The following is a 20,375-nucleotide window of genomic DNA, read 5'->3' as shown; positions in this document are numbered from 1 at the left end:
GTAGCAGATTCTTGAGTGATAAATGTAGTCCTTGACTTACAGCAGTTCGTTGACCATCCAAAGTTAGTCATTACCCAAATCAACAAAGACATGCTAGGTGTTGAGGTTCTTGGACAAAATTCATGACTTTTGGCTGACCCACCAAAATTCACCCATTGTAAATATACAAAAGATGTACATATCTCGCTATGATGAAGGCACACATTTGTGACGAATCCCCACTGCCGCTGTGCAGAATCTGGCCACCTGTGCTGTAATTATGACCTGTTCATCTTTAAGCAGCCACTGGAGATAGGTAATGTCTGAGTGGCCAGGATACCTTGCAATTAGTGGCAAAATATGTTTTTTCCTAATGTCTGTATAAAAGGAGCATGTGTCCCTCAGTCTTCACCTCTCCTGAGCCACAAGGGCAAAATCTTTCAGTGAATGGTATTATTTTATACTTGCCGTACAGAACGGCGGATGGAAGCGCATGGCACCGTATAAGAGCAAATGCTTTTTGGTGGTTTGCTGATTCCAGCTATCTAAGATATCTGGCAGGAGCCACAACATATCTAGTGGCATCTGGGGCCAGAAACAGCAGAGCTTTATTTAAGTCCTCCTGCCTCTCGATGTCCTCCACCCTTTGTCGCAAGGTTTGTCTTGCTAGATCATAGTTCATCTCGAGTATTGAAGCTTGTGAGAAGCCTAATTTGTGAAGATTGAACTCTATGGCCTTAATCTATGAGGAGGAAAATTCGTCATGAAGGATTAACGGAGCAAGACCTTGCGGGGAAAAAAAAAGATTTAACCACATATTTAGAGATGCTATACAGATTCTTGCTTCGACTTTTATCAATCCAGTCTCCAGGTGCACAAGTGCATTTGAAACGCAACGTGGCATCTGGAGAATTGCTCTAATAAATTTGGATTGAACTATTTCTAGTGGTGTAAAGTGTAAAGTTGAAGCTGGCGGTCCAAGCAAGGACCCGTAAAGAAGCTGAGCTAGCAACTTGGCCATAAAAAGCTTAATAGCAGCAGGAACGTAATAACCTCCTTTTGTGTGGAAAAAATTGAGAAGAGCTTGCTGATCTTTGGCCCACGGCAGCTGCATATTCTCCATGTGCTTTCCTTGGGCCATTGGCCTGAAAGACCACCCCCAGGTATTTGAAGGTGGTTACCTGCTCTATTTTGTGTCCATCAAGATACCATGAGTGAGTTTTTGGCCTTTTGCAAAGGCCATGATTTTTTTTTTTTCATAATTTATACTCAAGTTATTGTTATTACAGTACTGAAGAAGGGGTCGCAAGGCTCTTTTAAGGTCTACTGGCATCCTGGAGAGGATCAAGGGGTTATCTGTGTAGAGCAAAAAGACAATGTTTCGGTCACCTATTTGGAAGGGGGGGATTTGGATTGTTCAACGATTTTGCCATATCATTTATATAAAAGTTGAAAAGCAGGGGGGGCAAGATCCACCTCTGTTTAATCCCCTTTTCAGTTTTAACTGGCTTTGAGAAGGACCCTTGCATACTACACTTCACCTTGAGGTACGTTTTGGTATGTAGAGCACGTAGTAAATGAAGAAGCCTTTGGTCAATGGAGGCAGCTTCCAGCTTCTCCCATAATTTAGTCCTAGTAACTGAATCAAAGGCTGCCTTAAGATCTATAAATCCAGCATATAGTGATACAGGACTATTTGAGATGTATTTTTCAATAAGGTGGCGGAGAACTAAGCACTGATCAATAGTGCCCCTTCCCTCTCTAAAGCCGGCTTGTTCTTCAGTAATCAGATTCTCAGAATCCAGCCACTCCTTTAGCTTGTCTTGTAGGTGTTTGGCGTAAAGTTTACTAATTATATTTAATAGACTTATTGGTCTATAATTGGCAGGGTCATCTCTTTTCCCCTTTTAAAAATTGGGATCACAATTGCCAAGCCCCAATCCTCTGGGACGTAGCCAGTGGAATACATGAACAGCGCTGCCAAAACTGGTGTCCACCACTCCAAGTTATTCTTCAATATTTCTGAGGTAACCGAGTCAGCTCCTGGGGCTTTGCCAGACCTGAGTTGGCCGATGAGCGATTTGATTTCAGACTCTGAGACCAGGGGCCAATTTGGCAAGTCCTTCATTGTAGACCTTATACTCTCACTAGTCTCTTCATACATCCTCTGAAAGTGAGGTTCTCAGGTGTTAGGAGGTATGGGAATGTCTAATGGAGTATGTATTCTATCTGAGTGTCTAGCTATTAAATGCCAGAATAGGGAGGAGTTCTTTTGCTTTGCGGCCCCAATAAGCTGTTCGCAGGAGGACCTTTCATCTTGTCTCTTCTTAAGGGCAATTAGTTGCTTATACCGTTTTTTGAGGGTAACAAGATGGTTTAGGCTTGTTTAGTTGCCATTCCCAGTTTCACTTTTGTACAGCTTATAAGCCAAATTGAGAGCTTTCTTGGCTTTTACACAGTCCTTGTCAAACCATTGTTTCGAGGTAGTATAGGGCCTCTTAGCTGAAGTTTCGGTCATATACTAGAAACGGTTGAAGCTTATGGATTATATTTGTACAGTGGTACCTCAAGATATGAACCCCTTGTCTTACGAACAACTCGTGATACGAACCCGGGGTTCAGCAAAATTTTGCCTCTTCTTACGAACTTTTTCCGAGTTACGAACCGGCGTTCGGAGACTGCTGGGAAGCCGCGCGGCTGTTTTAAAAGGTGACAGCCGGGCGGCGGGGCTTCCCAGAAGCCTCCCGAACGCCGGTTCGTAACTCGAACAAAGTTCGTAAGAAGAGGCAAAATTTTGCTGAACCCCGGGTTCAGTTTGGGAGGTTGCTGGGAAGCCCCCCAGGCCGGCTGCAACCTTTTAAAACACCCGCGCCGCTTCGCAGCTGTCTCCCGAAGCCGAACGCGGAAGTTCGGCTTTAGCGTTCGGCTTCAGGAGACAGCTGCGAAGCGGCGCGGGTGTTTTAAAAGGTTGTAGCCGGCCTGGGAGGCCGGCTGTCACCTTTTAAAACAGCCGCGCGGCTTCCCAGCAGTCGCCGAAAGCCATTTTTTTGCGGGGTTTTTTTTGGTTGCACGGATTAATTAACTTTACATTGTTTCCTATGGGAAACAATGTTTCATCTTACGAACCTTTCGTCTTACGAACCTCCTCCTTGCACCAATTAAGTTCGTATCATGAGGTATTACTGTATATGATTCTAGTAAGTTTTGGGAAGGGTTGGGTGTGATAAAGACTGAGCAAAGTTTTTGAAAATTATCCCGTGATAGAGCTCTTCTCACCTTCTGGTCAAGTTGTTGGGACCATTTGACTCTACATCTCGTTGTGCCTGCTGGAGAAATTGCAGGGATAAATTGGTTTTCAAAGGGCATCTGCCTGATGAGAGACTTCATATATATACATAAAGGTAGATGATCGCTTTCCAGGTAAGGAAGGACTTCAATTTTTTTAACATAATGTAATAAGTCCATAGAGGTTAGAATATAATCAATGTTGCTGGTTTTGGACCTTGCTATAAAAGTGATCTCGCCAGGATAATCTCCAGCCCAGGATCCATTGGCTATATAAAGATTATGTTTATTCACTATTTTTGCAAGACAGAGGCCAGCAAAATTTGCTTTCTTGTCTTTGGAGAGTCGTGTGAGGGAGGAATTTGTTCTTATGGGAGCCTCCGCTGGTGGATAAGGATGATATTTTGTATATAATGTATAATCATTTGGTCCCAATCTAGCATTGAAATCTCCCCCCAGTAAGACTCTGGCTTTTGGATGCTCCATGTGTAGTTTACTAATATAATGTTCCAACTCCATCCATACTGCAGTGATTTCAGCTTTTCTTACCAATGGCGTAAGATAAACATTAATTATTAAAAGCAGGACTGAGTCTATCTTGAGAAGGGCCATGGCCATGTGTTTTAGTGGGGCAATAAGAGTAGGCTCTGCTCTCAAATTGGTAGAAATGAAAATACCCAACCCTCCCTTCAGTCTTCCTGGGCTTCTACCTGGCCTTGCTTCTAGCTTATACGAGTGATATCCATTTATTTAACAGGTCATCCCTGGTCCAGGTCTCTTGCATCAAAATGATATCCTTATCTATCAAAGGATCAGGATGATTTAAACCTCTAAAATGATACCACCCAGCTACATTCCCTGACATAATACTTAAGGTGTTTTTCTTACATTGGGTCTCTTCTTTTGCATCTCATCAGGATATTTGATTTATACAGAGGGAATTTGTGGGGTTGTTGCGATGGATTAAGAGAAGTGTAATTAGGTCCTCATAGGAGGATACTACCTTGAAGAACTTTTTGTCTTTAGATGAAGGTGCTGGTCCATCAGCTGGGAAAAAATAACTGTTTCAGGAGAGCCTCACAGAAGAGACAAGGCATGGGAATAACATCCCTGTCCTGTTGTTCTTCCAAAAAGAAGGGGCAGGTATCTTGCTCTTTGTCTTCAGAGGCTTCTCTGGATCTAGCCCAGTAACTAATTAGGCTTTGTGGAGGAGAGATTTAAAGAGATGGAAATATGGAAGATGAAATAGATGACTTTTGAGGAACATCATCTTCAGAGAGACCCTGGGGAAGAGAGTCCTCTCTTTCCTCCTCTTCCTCCATTTCATCTGCAGTCTGGCTTCCATTGCCTGGGTCAGGGCAGCTAATATCATAGCCTTAAACTCAGGTGAAACCAGCGGGAGGGACTGAAAGGGTTGAGGATCAGGTCTAGGTTCCTGAACTGGGTCTGAAACTGGTAAGGCCCCGTGACTCTCTTCCTGTCCCACTGTCCCTGAACCCCAAAGGTCAGGTTGAACTCTGACTAGATTGGGTTCATCTAGGACCAAAATACATTCCCTTGTTCTAGGCTGATTGGAGATAGCTATATTGTCAGGGAATTGTTCTTGAGTCTGTACTCTTAGCCTCTTTGCTAATTTATCGCAAAGTTTTATCTCTCCTTTTCTTGGCCCTGGTAGGCCTTATCTTTATTGGGTCTACGAGAGGATTGGCTTGTAGAAGCAGGATCAGATTCCTCCTCAGATGGCCTATTGGTTTTGGGGTACACTTTCTTCCCGTGGGATTTTGTTTGGAGTTCTTGGATGCCATGGAATCTGTTACTAAGTTCCAATAGGTAGAGCAAGAACTGATTTTAGTACAGACTAATCGCCCAGCCTCAGGTCCAAGAGGCCTCTGTGCGTCCTATTCCCCCAGAGACTCTCCAGGGAGAAGATAGTTAGGAGGTACAGGCTTCCTAGGTCCATTTAATTAATCTACAGGAAGGGGTCAAGGCAGGTGAACATGGTGTCAATGAGGAAAAGTGGCTTGTTTGGGCTGATCAGAGCTAGTTGTGGGCGGCCCACATAGTTGCGGCCGTTGGTGCCTAATTAAATTTAGGTGCGATTGGACCAAACGCCTAAGAAACAAATCTAAATGAATTAAGCCCTGTGACAAACAACAGTGATAGGCTAAGATGCTGAAGGAGAACTGTTACTAAACACAGCGGCAACTGGAGACTTACGGCAAGAAAAAAACCACCCAAAAGGCACCGGAATTAAACGACAGCTTGCCAGCTGATTTTAACGAACAGAAAAGCCGCTAGCACTCTGCTGCTTGTAATTTGTTAAGAATTGCTAGCTGCAGCACCTCCCAGCACAGATTCCCACCTAAGAAGTGGGGGGGTGAATAGGCTACGGAAGGCAATAAAACAAACTGAACCTATTGGCTGTATTGAAGATTTTAAGTTGGAATGGAGCCACCTGGAGGAGAAAGGTCTGAAGGAGAAGGAGCACAAGGGAAAGGATTTAAAGGCCTTGTGAGAGAGAGAAGCCAACAATAGTCTTGGTACTCCAGGACCAAGCAAATAACTACGTAGGAAAGGGGCAAATCCAGCAGTCATTTTAAACACTTTCAGCGCAGGAAGCTGTTTCAGGAGACTGCGCTAGCAAGCAGCTGGTCACAGTATTCGGGTGAAACACCCCTATGCCGGAAAGCTTTGTCTTTTAAATGCAAACAGCCAGTCGGCACAAGCAAGATAACTCCAATGGCGAGAAAGAGTCTGGGCTGTGACAGGTATTGAGAGGCAGGGCGGATGATACCATTACCAAATATATTACCAGATATCAATTTGTCAGACTCAGTCATCATTGTCTGAAGGGACGGTGACATCCCATTCTTGGAGGTTAGTTCTACCCACTATGGAGAAAATAGAAATCCTATCCTGTAGATGTTTATATGGAAATGTCATTAGGTTCATTATATACATCACACTTAAAAGGCAAATCAGTCTAAAAAATGCATTACCAGTATCATAATTTTCACTAGGGTGTGTTGTATCATCTGTTTCTTCACTATTTGGTTCATTTTCCATGTTCAGAGTTTTCAATTGGACTAGCTCCAGAAATCTCAGGGCAGATTCAGCCAACAATGCTATGTTCTCTGCAAAGATTAAAAGAAAAAAAAAGGTGTCACAGAATAAATAATTAGAACTATCTTAGTCATGGAAGTAGAAGTCTCACCAATGTTTTCCAAACACTCTAAAATAATTTTCATTCAAAATGTATATATTTTAGGTAATTTGCAAAAATACTTCTCTAAATTTATATAATTGGGCTTGTTCACCTAAAAACTTTGGTTATCGGTTGGTCACCCAGAGAAAACTAAAGAATGAATTAAGCATTTTCTCAATCCTACAAACACAACAATGTATACTTCAGGAAAAAAATGACAATGCACTGAATATGGACACCAATATTTCAACCAGGCAGTTTTAATTATCCTTCCAGACTCCCTCTCCAGGCTGCAAGAAAAAGACTAATTTGTAGTATTATATTTATTATTGGGGTCTCGATGGGTGTCAACAAGCTTAAGCTCAACCCTGACAAGACGGAGTGGTTGTGGGTTTTGCCTCCCAAGGACAATTCCATCCGTCCATCCATCACCCTGGGGGGGGGAATTATTGACCCCCTCAGAGAGGGTCCGCAACTTGGGCATCCTCCTCGATCCACAGCTAACATTAGAGAAACATCTTTCAGCTGTGGCGAGGAGGGCGTTCTTTATACAACCCATATTGGGTAAATATGCTTGAGACTAACTACAAGCACTATGTGGGAGTTGTATAACTCCAGAGATAACCTTGAGAGACATTTTGTATGAGACCCTGGAAGATCCTAGAGTTTTAGCGCATCCACCAACTTGATTATATAAAGATACCTATATGAAATTGAATATTACATAAAATCAAGAAACATTCTTGCTATGAAAATTGTGTCCAAATATAAATTTTAATTTTTAGTAACTTAATGTTTGATATAAAGAAATAAAATTGTGCCTAAGTTACACTTACATATAATTAGCTGCCATCTTTATTATTTTACAGGAAAAACAAATAACAGATTAATAAATGTTCTCCTGCCATATACCTCGCAGAGACCAATCAGATAACAGGGAGTTGGCCTCCTCCACGTCCCGTCAACTACACAATGCAACTTGATGGGCCCATGAGGAAGAGCATTCTCTGTGGCTGCCCCGAGGTTATGGAACCAACCACCACTTCATGTCCACACTGCTCCCACTCTACTATTCTTCTGAAAGGCTGTGAAGACCTGGCTTTGTGGCCAGGCCTGGGGGCCATCAACATCATCTTATCACGTCCAATTGCAACTGTTCTATATATATGTGGATTTGATTGGATAATTAATTACGGTTTATTATAAGTTTTAATGTTGTTATTATTAATTATTTGACTTGTTTATTCTATGTACTATTTATTCTTGTAAGCCACTCTGAATCCCATTGGGATTGGGTGGCATAGAATTAAATTAAATTAAATTATTAAATTAAATTAAATTATTAAATTAGTCCTAATAATTTTTCATCTCATCACCAGCCACGCTCACTTCTTACCAGCATAAGCTAGTCTGACAATAGTTGCTTCATCTTGGGCCAGGTGAGCAATACCTGGCAAGATGTATTCTGGATAGATATTGGTATCATTCCGTGGAACTTCTTTAACCAACGTCAGAACTTTAGTGAGTGTCCTAACAGCTTCTGCCCTTACTCTGGGCACAGAGTCATTGCTGAAATGCAAGAGATATGGGATGATACGATCCAGTAAGATTTCTACATTTAACTTAGGTGTCAACTGAAGAATCAACTCCAAGGCAGCCAATTTGGAATCACAGTATTTCAAGGTCTGCAGGCACGAAGTTATTACCGAAACCAAAATGACTAAGCCATTTTCCTTTGTCTCTCCCTCAGCCTTTTCTGTTTGATCATGCCCACAGAGATTGTGGATTATATTGTCAAGGTCTTTACGGATAATAAGGATGCGCTCATCAGCAGATACAAAGGTTTCCTTGGCAAATTGTGCCATATATGGTTGAAGGAAAGTGTAGAATATTTCAGGAAATGCATTGTTACGTTGCTGCTTCAAGTAATCTTCTGCTGCTAAACGCTTTTCAGGCTCACATTGGATCATTTGAATAACCTTCAGGGGGGGAAAAGACAAGGTAGCAGAATGAAAGGGGGGGATTCAGAAAGAACACTTAAATAAGTAGAAAAAATGCAGTAAGCCATATAAATGCAGTAAAATCATTTACCAATTCTCTAATACTTCGATCTTCAATTTTACTGAAGACCTTTTCAGGGGAAAATAGACCATTTCTATATGCCAAAAGCTGTGACAAATCAAAGAGAGGTACACCTTCTGTAAACAACTCAGCTATTACACAACCTGGGGGGGGGAAAGAAAATAAGGAACAGACAATTATGAATTATTTATTTATTTATACTTATTCCTAAAGTGCATTTATTGGCTTCCATAATCATAACTGAATCATTTATGTTTTCCAAGGACTAGATCTAGTATATCTACAATATGCTATTATCAGTCTTTAACCCTATAAGTACAGACATTTTTAATTCCAACTTTATCTATCACCACCTTATAACCCCAAAATGGTCTTCCAACATGGTTTTAGTCATTCAGTGCAAATTAAACAGTTCCGGTATCCACTTAGCCACTTTTCCCAGCTTCTCCGTATATTTTCCCATTAATCCCCCGCCCCCCCCAAAAAAAGGTTTAGGAAAAGGTTTTCTTTCCAGTGAATATGCACACCATAACTGTCAATTCTCCATCCTTGTCCTCCAACACTTACATTCCCTTTCTTCCTGGATGACTTCTACCTCTTCAGTCCAATCGTTCCATTACACAGACGCCACAGCTAATGGCGGCTAGCCGCCTTCACACCGCTGCCATTGGAGGCTCCAGGCCGAGCCTCCATGGGGTATGCGACCTCAAAACAGTTCCTGACCAAGTCCCCTTCTTCACCTCCCCTTCAATGAGGTTCTGGACTGATTCCATTCCAAATCAGCACCCCCAAAGCGCAGAGATTTGGCATTCCCCCGCAAGAGTGCAAGGAATGCCATGTTGCCACAGAAATTCACCACACCCCTCTCCCCATATAGCACTTGTGCCAGCTGCACTGACTTCCATTTTCTTTCTGGATGTAATTTAAGATGCTAGTTATCATCTTTATAGCCCTACATGGCATAAGGAAGAACCATCTTTCCCAAAGGAGATCTATTTGTCCTACCAGGTCATACAGGTAGACATGCTCTTAGTTCTTTTCCCCAAATATTGTCATCTAATAGGAAGTGTGCCTTTTCCATGGTAGCCCCTATCCTTTGGAACATAATGCCCCTGAAGTTTGGCAGCTATTCACCCTTTTAGCCTTAAGGGTTTGAAGATTTGAAATTTCTCTCAAGTGTTGGGAGATTGCATGATGGTACATTAGCATGAATGAATGCCAGATTTCTGTCTTTTAAAATGTTTTATATTTTAACTGGTTGCGTTTTACAGTTTTTTAAATGATTTTATATGTTTTTTAATCTCTTAAATCTTTCAGAGTTGGTTAAAGATGGACAGCTATATAAATGTTTGAAATAATATAAATATCTCAGTCATTTATACTAAGTATAAATACAAAATAAGCAATGTTTAAACAAAATTCAAAATAAAAAGTGGGGACCATGAATTACAGGAAATGCTTCAAATGTGTGATAATAGGGGCCTTCCAAATTTTGAAGGGAAAAAAATTCTACAGCCAAAGAGCTCCACCACAAAGACAATAAGCAACTACTAAGCGATTCTCAGCATTTCAGTATATAGCAGGACTTCCCATCATACTGTTAGATATTTATCTCTATAAAGATAAAGGTATGTTGACATATATTTTGCCCCATATTTATTTAGAGGTTCATATGCTAGAACACTAACTCAATTGACAGCCAGTGCTGTCATCAAAATGTTCATCAAAATGTTCTGTAAATTCAGGACCAACTATAAAGTAGTGTATCACATTCACCACCAAAAAACAAACATTGTTGTTGTTGTTTTCAAGAAAGCTTTAAATAAACCAGCTAGATCAGGGGTTCCGAACCTCTTCTATAACCTGCACTCCTAGAACACTTCTGATATATTTTCACACCCCTTACAAAGTACCTGATAAACTGCTGCCAGATGACTGACAACAACAACAACAACAATTATTATTATTATTATTATTATTATTATTATTATTATTAATTAGATTTGTATGCTGCCCCTCTTCGCAGACTCGGGCACATTTCCCAGGCTTCAATCATTTCCCTGACTATCTTTGTATTTGCTCAGCCAACAATTTTAGTAGCTTAGAAGAAGTTTCATTTTCATCCAAAAAGCTCTTCATTTCTGACTGGATGGTGGGGCGTGGAAGAATTTAAACTCAAGGAGCTTCTTGGATGAGAAGTGAAACATCTTCAAAGAAAAACTAGAAAGTTCAGTTGCCTCGTGAAAAAAAAGCACCTTTGAGACAACCATGACCTGGATCACTGATAATTTTCATAGAGATTCACGCTGCTAGAGAGAAGTTCCCTGAGGATGGGCTCCGGCATAAAATCAAAAGATGAAAGACTAAATCTCTGGTCTTGTTAACTATTGAGAAACATTGTTTTAAGGAACAGATTGCCAAAATTACAGCATTGTGTACTGACTGGGTCTTCTGGAAATTGACGTCCATACATTTTAAGGTAACCAATTTTGAGAAACACTGATTTAGAGTAGTAGTTGACCCCAAATTTGGACAGAAGCTCCCCAGGCTTCTTCCAGAAATCAGAGCATACTTTTCAATACTAATTTTCAAAACTGAAGTGTTTACTATTCATTGTCTATGAAGACAAAGTACAGATTATGTTTAACCACTTGATCAGTTTGAAATACCTGCGGAAAATATATCCATCGCACGTCTCAATTCCCCTCTGCTGCATTGATTACTGTTGACCAAATCGACCAGGGGAGTGGAAGGATCTCGTATATTCTCCAATTCTATGGCAAACATACTACCATCAACAAAACGCTCTGGAGCAATATAACATGTTCTCCTTCTTGAAGTATCAAAGAAGTAATTAAAATCAGCAGGATTATCTTCAGGTAGGTAGGTTGGCTTAAAGCTTGCAAAATCCGTTAAAAGGACCCAGTTCCAGCTAGTCACCATCACATTTTCAGTTTTGATATCTCCATGCCGGACTCCAGACCTGTGTGCTTGATCTACAGCAGTCAAGATCTGAAAAGCAATCCATCTCTTTTCAATATTGTTTAGGAATGGCCGGGTACTAATTCGATCATAAAGATTATCTCTCACATACTGCCTGAACAACATGGCTGCTTTTTCAGATAATATGGCTTTCTGAAAAGGGAGACAATTCTGTGCAGAATGCAACCGTATTTTCAGTTCCTCCAACTCCTGCTTGTAACTAGTTAGTGGTAAGGTTGGATCCTGAATGGCAAACACCTTGACAACCACTAAGCCTTCTCGATGCTTAGCTCGGGCAACTTTAAAAAAACGAGTGCTGCCCAATCTTTTGTCATATTGAAAATCATGGATGTCTGAGAAATAGCTGTCAACAGAAAGTATCTGAGATGGTGCAATGCCAGCCAGCTGATTCCCCATTGCAACTTCTTCACTTTAATATTACTGTGCCACCTAAAAAAGACAGTTACTTTTATCATTTTGATTGATATTGTTCTCAACCCAGGTTGTATATAAGCACTGCTCTCATCCATATTACTGGCATAAATAGTTGCTTACCATATATTGTTTATAATAAAAATAAAAATAAATTTAGTACGGTATTTTTCTTATGTGATTAATTTAACAAACACATAACATTTTAACACTACTTATTATAAAATATTTGGATAGAGAATTTTTTTTACCCTTCAGAACTCAAAGCACTTTCTCAGTAGCCAAACTTTTGACAAACAAAATCAATTTTACTTTTTTATGGTCCATTATTCTAATTTCTGTCTTTGTGGGTTTTCTTTTCTGATATCTACTAATAGGCTATAAATCAATGGTTACAGTAGAAGCCCAATTTCTTTTACTATATATACAAATTTAAAAGGTGTATTATTGCTTTAAAATGACAATCATCTCATCTTAAGTTCAGGACATTTATTCTCCTCCTGATGAGTAAAGGAGTAAATTGGGTGAAAAAAATTTCCTAATCTTACAAAAGTACTGTAATTCTCAAAATTTATCATAGAGATGGAGCAAGTAAGGCCTTATATCAGCTGAACCCAGAGCATCTTATCTGCCTGTGGCCCTGGGAATATTTGTGGCTTTTTATTAAACTGGTGTTATTACTACTCTTTTGCTGAACTAAAAAGGAAAGGGAAAACAAAGTATAACAAACAGAAAATAAAATGTTAATTCTAACTTCTGACACCTCTTCCCATACCAACAGGTTTGCAAAAAATAAATTGAAATGAACAAGCAAAATAAATCATACAATTAATTTCAATTTAATTCAATTAACTTTTTACAGATTTAACCCAATATTTTCTACTACTTCTCCTGTTACATTTAATGTACAATATTTGGGTATATATTGTAGATACTACACAGAAATACACAATGATATTGCATGCATAAATACAATTTAAAAAAACAAAATAATGCAACATGTAATTATAATTAACTATTATTTCTATGTACTAAACATCCTTTTTGTAATTAAAGGAGCAATCATATTGACTTTAAATAACAATTTATGATATAGCTTTATTTACATGTAGTCCTCTACTTACAACCATTCATTTAGTAATCATTCGAAGTTATGGCTCTGAAAAAAGTGACATGACCATTTTTCACACTTATGATGATTGCAGTCATCCATGATTACGTGATCAAAATTCAGACACTTAGCAGCTGGCATATAATTAAGATTATTGCAAATCATAACTCAAGAGTCATATAATCATCTTTTCTGACCTTCTGACATGCAGTCTATGGCAGTGATGGCAAACCTATGGCACGGATGCCACAGGTAGAACTCAGAGCCATATCTGATGGCACACGAGCTGCTGTCCTAGCTCAGCTCCAACATGCATGTGTGTGCCAGCCAGCTGATTTTTGGCTCATACAGAGTCTCTGGAAGGACATTTTTGGCTTCCAGAGAGCCTCTGGGGAATGGGGAGGGCATTTTTACCTTCCTCTGGCTCCAGGGAAGCCTTTGGAGGCTGGGGAGGGTGAAGCATGAGCCTACTGGGCCCACCAGAAGTTGGGAAACAGGCAATGTTCCCTCTAATTTTTTTTCGGTGTGGGCGGAAAAGTATAGTGTCTGAGCGGCAGTCCCTTTGGGACTGAGCAGCATAGAAGTATAAACAAATAAACAAATAAGTAAATAAGTAAATAAATGGGAAAAAATTCCCTTCTTTTTTATTAAAAGAAATTAATAATAAAACAAAACCAAAATCTATTACAATTAAAACTAAAACAACCAGCAAAACCAAAAACACAACTATTAATAAATCCATGCTTTAAAATCTTCATTTCTTAAATATTTATCATAGTATTATAGTAATCTAGTAATAATATGAAAATCTACCTGAACACCAATGCATCAATTACGGTAATATATTTTCATAAATTATACTTTTCTATAATTTTGTTCAATATTTCCAAGCTCAATTAATTTTCAGGCACTTAGCATTTACTATTATTAACTTTCATCAATCTTCTACATTTCCAAGTATATTTTAAATTCATAATGCAAACTCATAAAACCATACAGTACATATCATAAACCCCTTATATGCATCTTCCATTAATTTTATCTATGTAATTCTATATAGTTCTAAAATTCTAATCCATTTTTTTAAATTAATATGTCCTAATATTAAACAACACCTAAATATATCTTTTACAAACATTCCATAGTCAATCCATATTTAATAATCAATCATCCCTCCTCAAATTTCTACCACTGTTCTCATTTCTGGGTACCTCTCCTGTCTCTCCCCCTTTTCTGTCTCATTTGTTTCTCATTTCTCCCTCCCTTTTTCTCTCATTCCTTCCCCCTCTCACTTCTCTCTTTTTCCATCCCTGTCTCCTCCCCTCTTGTGTGTGTGTGTGTGTGTGTGTTTGTGTGTGTTTGTGTGTGTGAACTCTTGAACCATTTCCCAAAACAGGTGAGGGCTGGGGGGGGGGGTTCTCTGTTATTATTTGGGTGCTTTTTACCATATGCTTTAAATCAAGAATCACTTATCTCTTTCCTCTCATTCTCTGCCTCAATCATTTTCTAATTTCTCTTTTTTCTCCCTTCTTTCTATTATTTCTCTCTCTCTCTCTCTTCCTTCCTCTCTTCTCTCTCTCTTGCTTTCTTTCTCTCATTCTCTCTCTTGCTTTCTTCCTCTCTCTCTCCCTTCCCCTTCTCTCTCTCTCTTGCTTGTTCTCACTCTTGCTATCTTTCTTTCTCTCTCCCCCTTTTGCTCTCTCTCTCTTTTTCTCACTTTCTCTCTCCCTCTCTTTCTATCTCGCTGTCTGTTGCTTTCTTTCTCTCTCTCTTGTTCTCTCTCGTTTTCTTTGTCTCTCGCTTTCTCTCTCACACACTCTTTCTCTCTCTTGTTTTCTTTCCTTTCTCTCTTGCTTTCTTTCTCTCTCACTCTCTTGCTTTCTTTCTCTCTCACTCTCTTGTTTTCTTTCTCTCTCTTTCTCTCCCCCCCTTTCTCTCTCTTTTTCTCACTTTATCCCTCTCTTTCTTTCTACCTTGCTCTGTCTGTTGCTCTCTCTCTCTCTATTTCTATCTATCTCACTCTGTCTGTTGCTCTCTCTCTCTCTGTCAGCAAAGCGGCTACGAGAGCACTCTCATGGAGCGCTTCGAGAATGCCTGCCCCGCCTCTCCTGCAGCCCCTTCACTGACAGCCCGGGACGAAAGCACTCCCAGCGAAGCCCTTTGCGTTCCCGAAGCCCTTGGAGAAAACCATCTCGCAGCCCCCTGGTTGGGAGCGCGGATGATGATGAGAATCTGCAGCCGCCACCGCCACTGCAGCTACCGCTGCGGGAGGAGCCATGCCCCAAGGCGGGAGGCGGAGGAGGAGAAAGCCAGAGAGAGGGGCGGATCAGGCGGACGGGGGGCAGCGGCAAGAGGCCAGGTGCATGAGGGGGCTGGAGGCACCTGGGGGTGCAGGGGCGGCCATGGCTCCCTTTCCTTCTCCCACCACCTATGTCTATTGCCGGCAACGGCCACTGGTGGTAGACATAGGCGGTGGGAGAAGGAAAGGGAGCCGCCCCCGCCCGCGGATGGGCTGGTGCCAAGCCTCCCAGTTGTGGCCTCCCTGCCGCGCCCCCCCCCGCAGGCTGGCAAGGGGATGGGGAGAGCGGGTGCACGCGCACCCGACATTCAAAATTAGAAAAAAACTTCATCGCTCCCCGCCCCCAACTCCAATGCCCAGCTCGGCCTTGGAAAAGGGTGCGTTGGGGTGTACGGCTTTGGAAAAGGGTGCGCGGGGGGTAGTTTTGGGGCGTGCAGCTGCGTACCTTAGAGAGAATATTGGAAACAGGCCATTTCCAGCCTCCAGAGGACTTCCGGGGATGGGGTGGGGAGCTGTTTTCAACTTCCCCAGGCATTGAATTATGTGTGTGGGCACTCGCACATGCACAATAGTGCGCGCACACATTCTTTCGGCACATGAGGGAAAAAAGTTTCATCATCACTGGTCTATGGGGAAGCCAGATTCACTTAACAACCATATTACTAGTGTGACAAATGTAGGGATTCCCTTAGTTTAGCAAGCAGTTATAAAATGAAGCAAAACTCACTTAACTACGGTCTTGCTTAACAACAAATCCATAATTGGGCTCAATTATGGATTTAAGTCCACAATTCCAAATTCCTGCCTTTATTTTTTATAACTCAAAGTACCATGTATATTGTTCCTAACTATTTCTTGCGCGCTCAAATGATATTATATAAACAGTAAATATTATTGTTAATATAAACCATAGCCAATCACCTTAACAATTGCCACAAAAACCTTATGCTAAGAGCTAAGAGACTACGTTCTATGTCTACTATACAGTTGTACCTCTACCGAAGAACGCCTCTACTTACGAACTTTTCTAGATAAGAACTGAGTGTTTAAGATTTTTTTTTGCCTCTTCTCAAGAACCATTTTCCACTTATAAACCCGAGCCTCTGAAACTGTAACCAGAAAAGGCAGGGATAAGCCTCCATGGGGCTTCTCTGGGAATCTCCTGGGAGGAAACAGGGCCTTCACTCTCCCTGTTGTTTCCCCAATCGCACACATTATTTGCTTTTACATCGATTCCTATGGGGAAATTGCATATTCTTCCAAACTTTTGTACTTAAGAACCTGGTCACAGAACAAATTAAGTTTGTAAGCAGAGGTACCACTGTATATGTACTGTTTTAGTTTTTCTAACTTTCAGTAGAAGTCCATTCAGAATCATTAATATATAAAAGGTATAAACTATATCTGTAAAAGGTATAAACAAAGCTATAAAACCAGCTTTCTTCCAAATTTATATTTCTGATAATTGTTTTAAAAAGTTACATTATGCTTTAGTTCTTTGTTATACTTTTTCAGTCATTGTCCCTAATATTATTTATATACACATATTTTGCACATTTGCATACTTGCTTAGAGCTTGCTATTTATAGGTGAACACTTTTAATTTTGGGTGACAAAATAAATTTATATTCATCTTAATTTTAATATTAAAATTCCTTAGCATTGTCTGCATTTATAGCATTACAATGAATTATTTTTATTTTCCACAAATTTTAGGGGAAAAAATGTGCAATTTCAAAAAACGTTAGTCAGTGATCGTAATAGTATACTTAACTGAGAAAGATGATTTTTCTGAAGCAGTTAACACCAAAATAAATGCTTGCCTCTCCTCCAGTATTATCTTTTGAATCAGTACTGTAATGTACAACTCCATCCAGCTTCTTTCTGAAATTTATTGTCAAACAGAAACTTAACTTACTTCCAATATTAGATTTTTTCATGAATCTGCATGGACATTCTGCATGGACATTCAGGAAGATTCTGTACTTTTAAGTTCATATTCCTTTAAAGACACTACACTACTAAGGCATGGAAATAAGTTGAACTATAAAGTGGTTTATCTGTGTCTGAGTAACAGTTTGTCATCCCAGCTGTTTTTGAGAATGATCATTAAACAAATCATGATTATACATGTGACAAGCTGAAACTAATTGGTTTGTCAAAGTCAATCTGTCTGTTTTTCTGTTCATTCGAACAAAAATTCACTGTCTATCACCGTCTTCTCCACCTCGAAATCAGATGATTCGGATCATTTTCCTATATCTCTATATCTTTACTTCCTTCAAGACACAGATCCCCCTGCCTTTCACCTGAAACAATTCCCTAAGAAAGCTCGACTGAGATCTTCCGCCTTCATTGTCTCCCTGATAAGCGTCAGTAGCTAAGGGCAGACTTGAGCTTGGACTTTCCGGATATTGGCCAAGCCACATCCTATTCGCTTGTAGTGGCAGTTCATACAACAAAGGGGGAACGCAAGAACCTTCCAAAATCTTTCGAATTGGAGGCATTCTTTCAAAGAAAGCGTATGGAAAGCCCAAGAGGATTTTTTTTCCTCCTCCCGGCTGCCTGATGCCATATGATTACCAGCCCACATAGTAGGGGCGCTCGATATACATTGCTGACTGCCGAAAACGCGCGATCGTAATCCAAATCACCTTCTTCCAAACTGCTCTTAATGGCCAACAAGCGGGCATCCACTAGCTTCCATGCTACAGATGGACAAAGCCCCGAGCAAGCGAGCTCTCTTGGTCGTATTTTCAGCCGCCTCTCTTCTCAAGACTCACCTTTCTCGCTACAAGTTGCAGGGGCACGACCTGATTAACACAGGCCAGAGGGCCCAGAGCGATTTTCAGCTTCTTTGCTTACACGGAACCGGTAAGCATTACACAAAAGGAAGTGGGAGGTGGCATTGTGAGCTCACATCCCGATGAGGTGAGGAGACGAAATTCGGGAGGCCTCGGAAACTGGGTTTAGAAAACCAGCGAAGAAACTGTGCGGAGAAACGGGGATAGTCTTAGGGAAATAAGATCGGGAGGTGATTGGAAGGAGAGTTACAGAAGCACAAAAACGTCCGCGTTTTACTTTTACAACAATCCTGGGTAGGAGGGACGCTCTATTTCTCCCTCCCTCTTTCTTTCTCTCTCTCCATCCCTCTTTCTTTCTTCCTCTCTTTTTTGCTCTCTTTCTCTCTCCCTCCTTCCCTCCCTCTATGTCTTTCTCTCTCCCTTGCTCTCTCTCTGCCTCTCTTGCTATCTCTTTCATTCTCTCTCTCTCTCTCTCTTTCTCTGTCTCTCTTGCCATCTTTCTTTCTCTCTCTCTGTCTCTCTTTCTCTCTCTCTGTCTCTTTCTCTCTCTCTTGCTATCTCTCTTTCTCTCTCTCTGTCTCTTGCTATCTCTCTTTCTCTATCTTTCTCTCTCGCGCGCGCTATTTCTTTCTTTTTCTCTCTCTCTCTCTTGCTATGTCTCTCTTTCTTTCTCTGTCTCTCTGTCTCTCTCTCTCTTTCTACCACGCCGACAACAGCGGCATCAGGCAGTAGCAGGGTGGCGGCAGGGCGGCTGACTGGCAGGGCCACCGGAAGGGTGGCGGCAGGGCGGCTGACTGCGAGCGGGAGCCCTGACGGCGGCAGCTGGACGTGCTGCTGGACGCCATATATGCTGGCATGTACGTCTCCAGCAGCACGTCCAACCGCCACCGTCGGTGCCTCCACCCTGGAGCTCCCTGTCGCCGCCGCCATCTCCCCGCGACTGCCTGGGGCCGCTGCAATACTCTAGGTGTGGTCTGACTAAGGGCATTATAGAGTAGTATTAATACCTCCTTAGTTTTGGAGTGTATCCTCTTGTTGATGCAGCTTAAGATTGTGTTGGCTTTTTTAGCCACTGCTGGACATTTTTGGCTCATATTTAGTTGGTTATTCACCAAGACTCCAAAATATCTCTCACAGTTGCAATTGTTGAGTGTGGTTCCTCCCAGTTTGTATGCGTGTCTTAGGTTTTTCTTACCTAGATGTAAGATTTTGCTTTTTTCAAAATTGAACTTCATTTTGTTAGTTTAAGCCCACAATACTAATCTATCTAAATCAGTGGTGGCGAACCTATGGCAGAGGTGCCACAGGTGGCATGCGGAGCCATATCTGCTGGCATGCGAACTGTTACCCTAGCCGAGTTCCAAAGTGCATGTGTGTGCTGGCCAGCTGATTTTTGCCTTCCACAGAACCTCCGAGGGGATGGGGGGTGTTTACCCTCCTTCGGCACCAGAGAAGCCTTTGGAGTCTGGGGAGGGCAAAACATGAGCCTACTGGGCAATGTTCCCTCTAATTTCTTTGTGGTGTGGGCGGAAAAGTATAGTGTCTGAGCGGCAGTCCCTTTGGGACTGGGCGGCATAGAAGTATAAATAAATAAATAATAAATAAATAAATAAATAAGAAAAAATTCCCTTCTTTTTTATTAAAAGAAATTAATAATAAAACAAAACCAAAATATTACTATTATTACTATCTTCTCTTTTTCCATCCCTGTCTCCTCCCCCCTTGTGTGTGTGTGTGTGTGTGTGAGTGAACTCTTGAACCATTTCCAATAACACACACACACACACACACACACACACAAACTGCTGGGGGGGGGTTTCTCTGTTATTATTTGGGTGCTTGCGGACCAGCAAGCCACCCTCCACTCTCTCTCTTTCCGCTCTCTCCTCTCTCTATCTTTCTCTCTCTATTGGCGGCATGGTGTACGAGAGAGAGAGAAAAAGGAGGGAGAGAGAAAGAGAGAGAAAGAAAGCAAGAGAGAGAGGGAGAAAAGGAGAAGAAGAGAGAGAAGAAAGGAGAGAGAACAAGAGAGCAAGAGACAGAGCAAGAGAGAAAAGGGAGAGAGAAAGTGAGAAAAAGAGAGAAAGTGGGAGAAATAGAGAGAAAGAAAACAGAGAGAAAGAAAAAGGGAGAGGGAGAAAGAAATGAAAGAAAAAAGGTAAGAAAAAAGAAACAAGAAAATGATTGAGGCAGAGA

The 20,375-nt window shown here is 41.1% G+C and overlaps 1 protein-coding gene across 5 annotated transcripts in view; it reads right to left on the bottom strand.

The window, feature by feature from the left end:
* The window catches only part of LOC139155650 (phosphoinositide 3-kinase regulatory subunit 4-like), a 181,471-nt gene extending 163,205 nt beyond the window's left edge, over nt 1-18,266 (bottom strand). For 2 of the 5 annotated variants that reach the window (XM_070730859.1, XM_070730862.1), the window contains exons 1-6: nt 18,159-18,266; nt 17,151-17,259; nt 11,221-11,985; nt 8,561-8,694; nt 7,866-8,448; nt 6,264-6,398 (exon numbers count right to left, since the gene is read on the bottom strand). In XM_070730859.1, the coding sequence (XP_070586960.1) occupies nt 6,264-6,398; nt 7,866-8,448; nt 8,561-8,694; nt 11,221-11,950 (1,582 nt within the window). In that variant the 5' untranslated portion in view covers nt 11,951-11,985; nt 17,151-17,259; nt 18,159-18,266. Of the gene's footprint in view, nt 1-6,263; nt 6,399-7,865; nt 8,449-8,560; nt 8,695-11,220; nt 11,986-17,150; nt 17,260-18,029 lie in introns of all 5 variants that reach the window. The other 3 variants (XM_070730863.1, XM_070730860.1, XM_070730861.1) reach the window with 3 other exon arrangements.
* Nucleotides 18,267-20,375: the final 2,109 nt, after the last annotated feature.

Source organism: Erythrolamprus reginae, unplaced genomic scaffold, assembly GCF_031021105.1.
Source record: "Erythrolamprus reginae isolate rEryReg1 unplaced genomic scaffold, rEryReg1.hap1 H_39, whole genome shotgun sequence".
NCBI lineage: Eukaryota > Metazoa > Chordata > Lepidosauria > Squamata > Dipsadidae > Erythrolamprus > Erythrolamprus reginae.
Note: the sequence above shows the minus strand (reverse complement) of the source record. Positions and strands in the feature narration are given on the sequence as shown.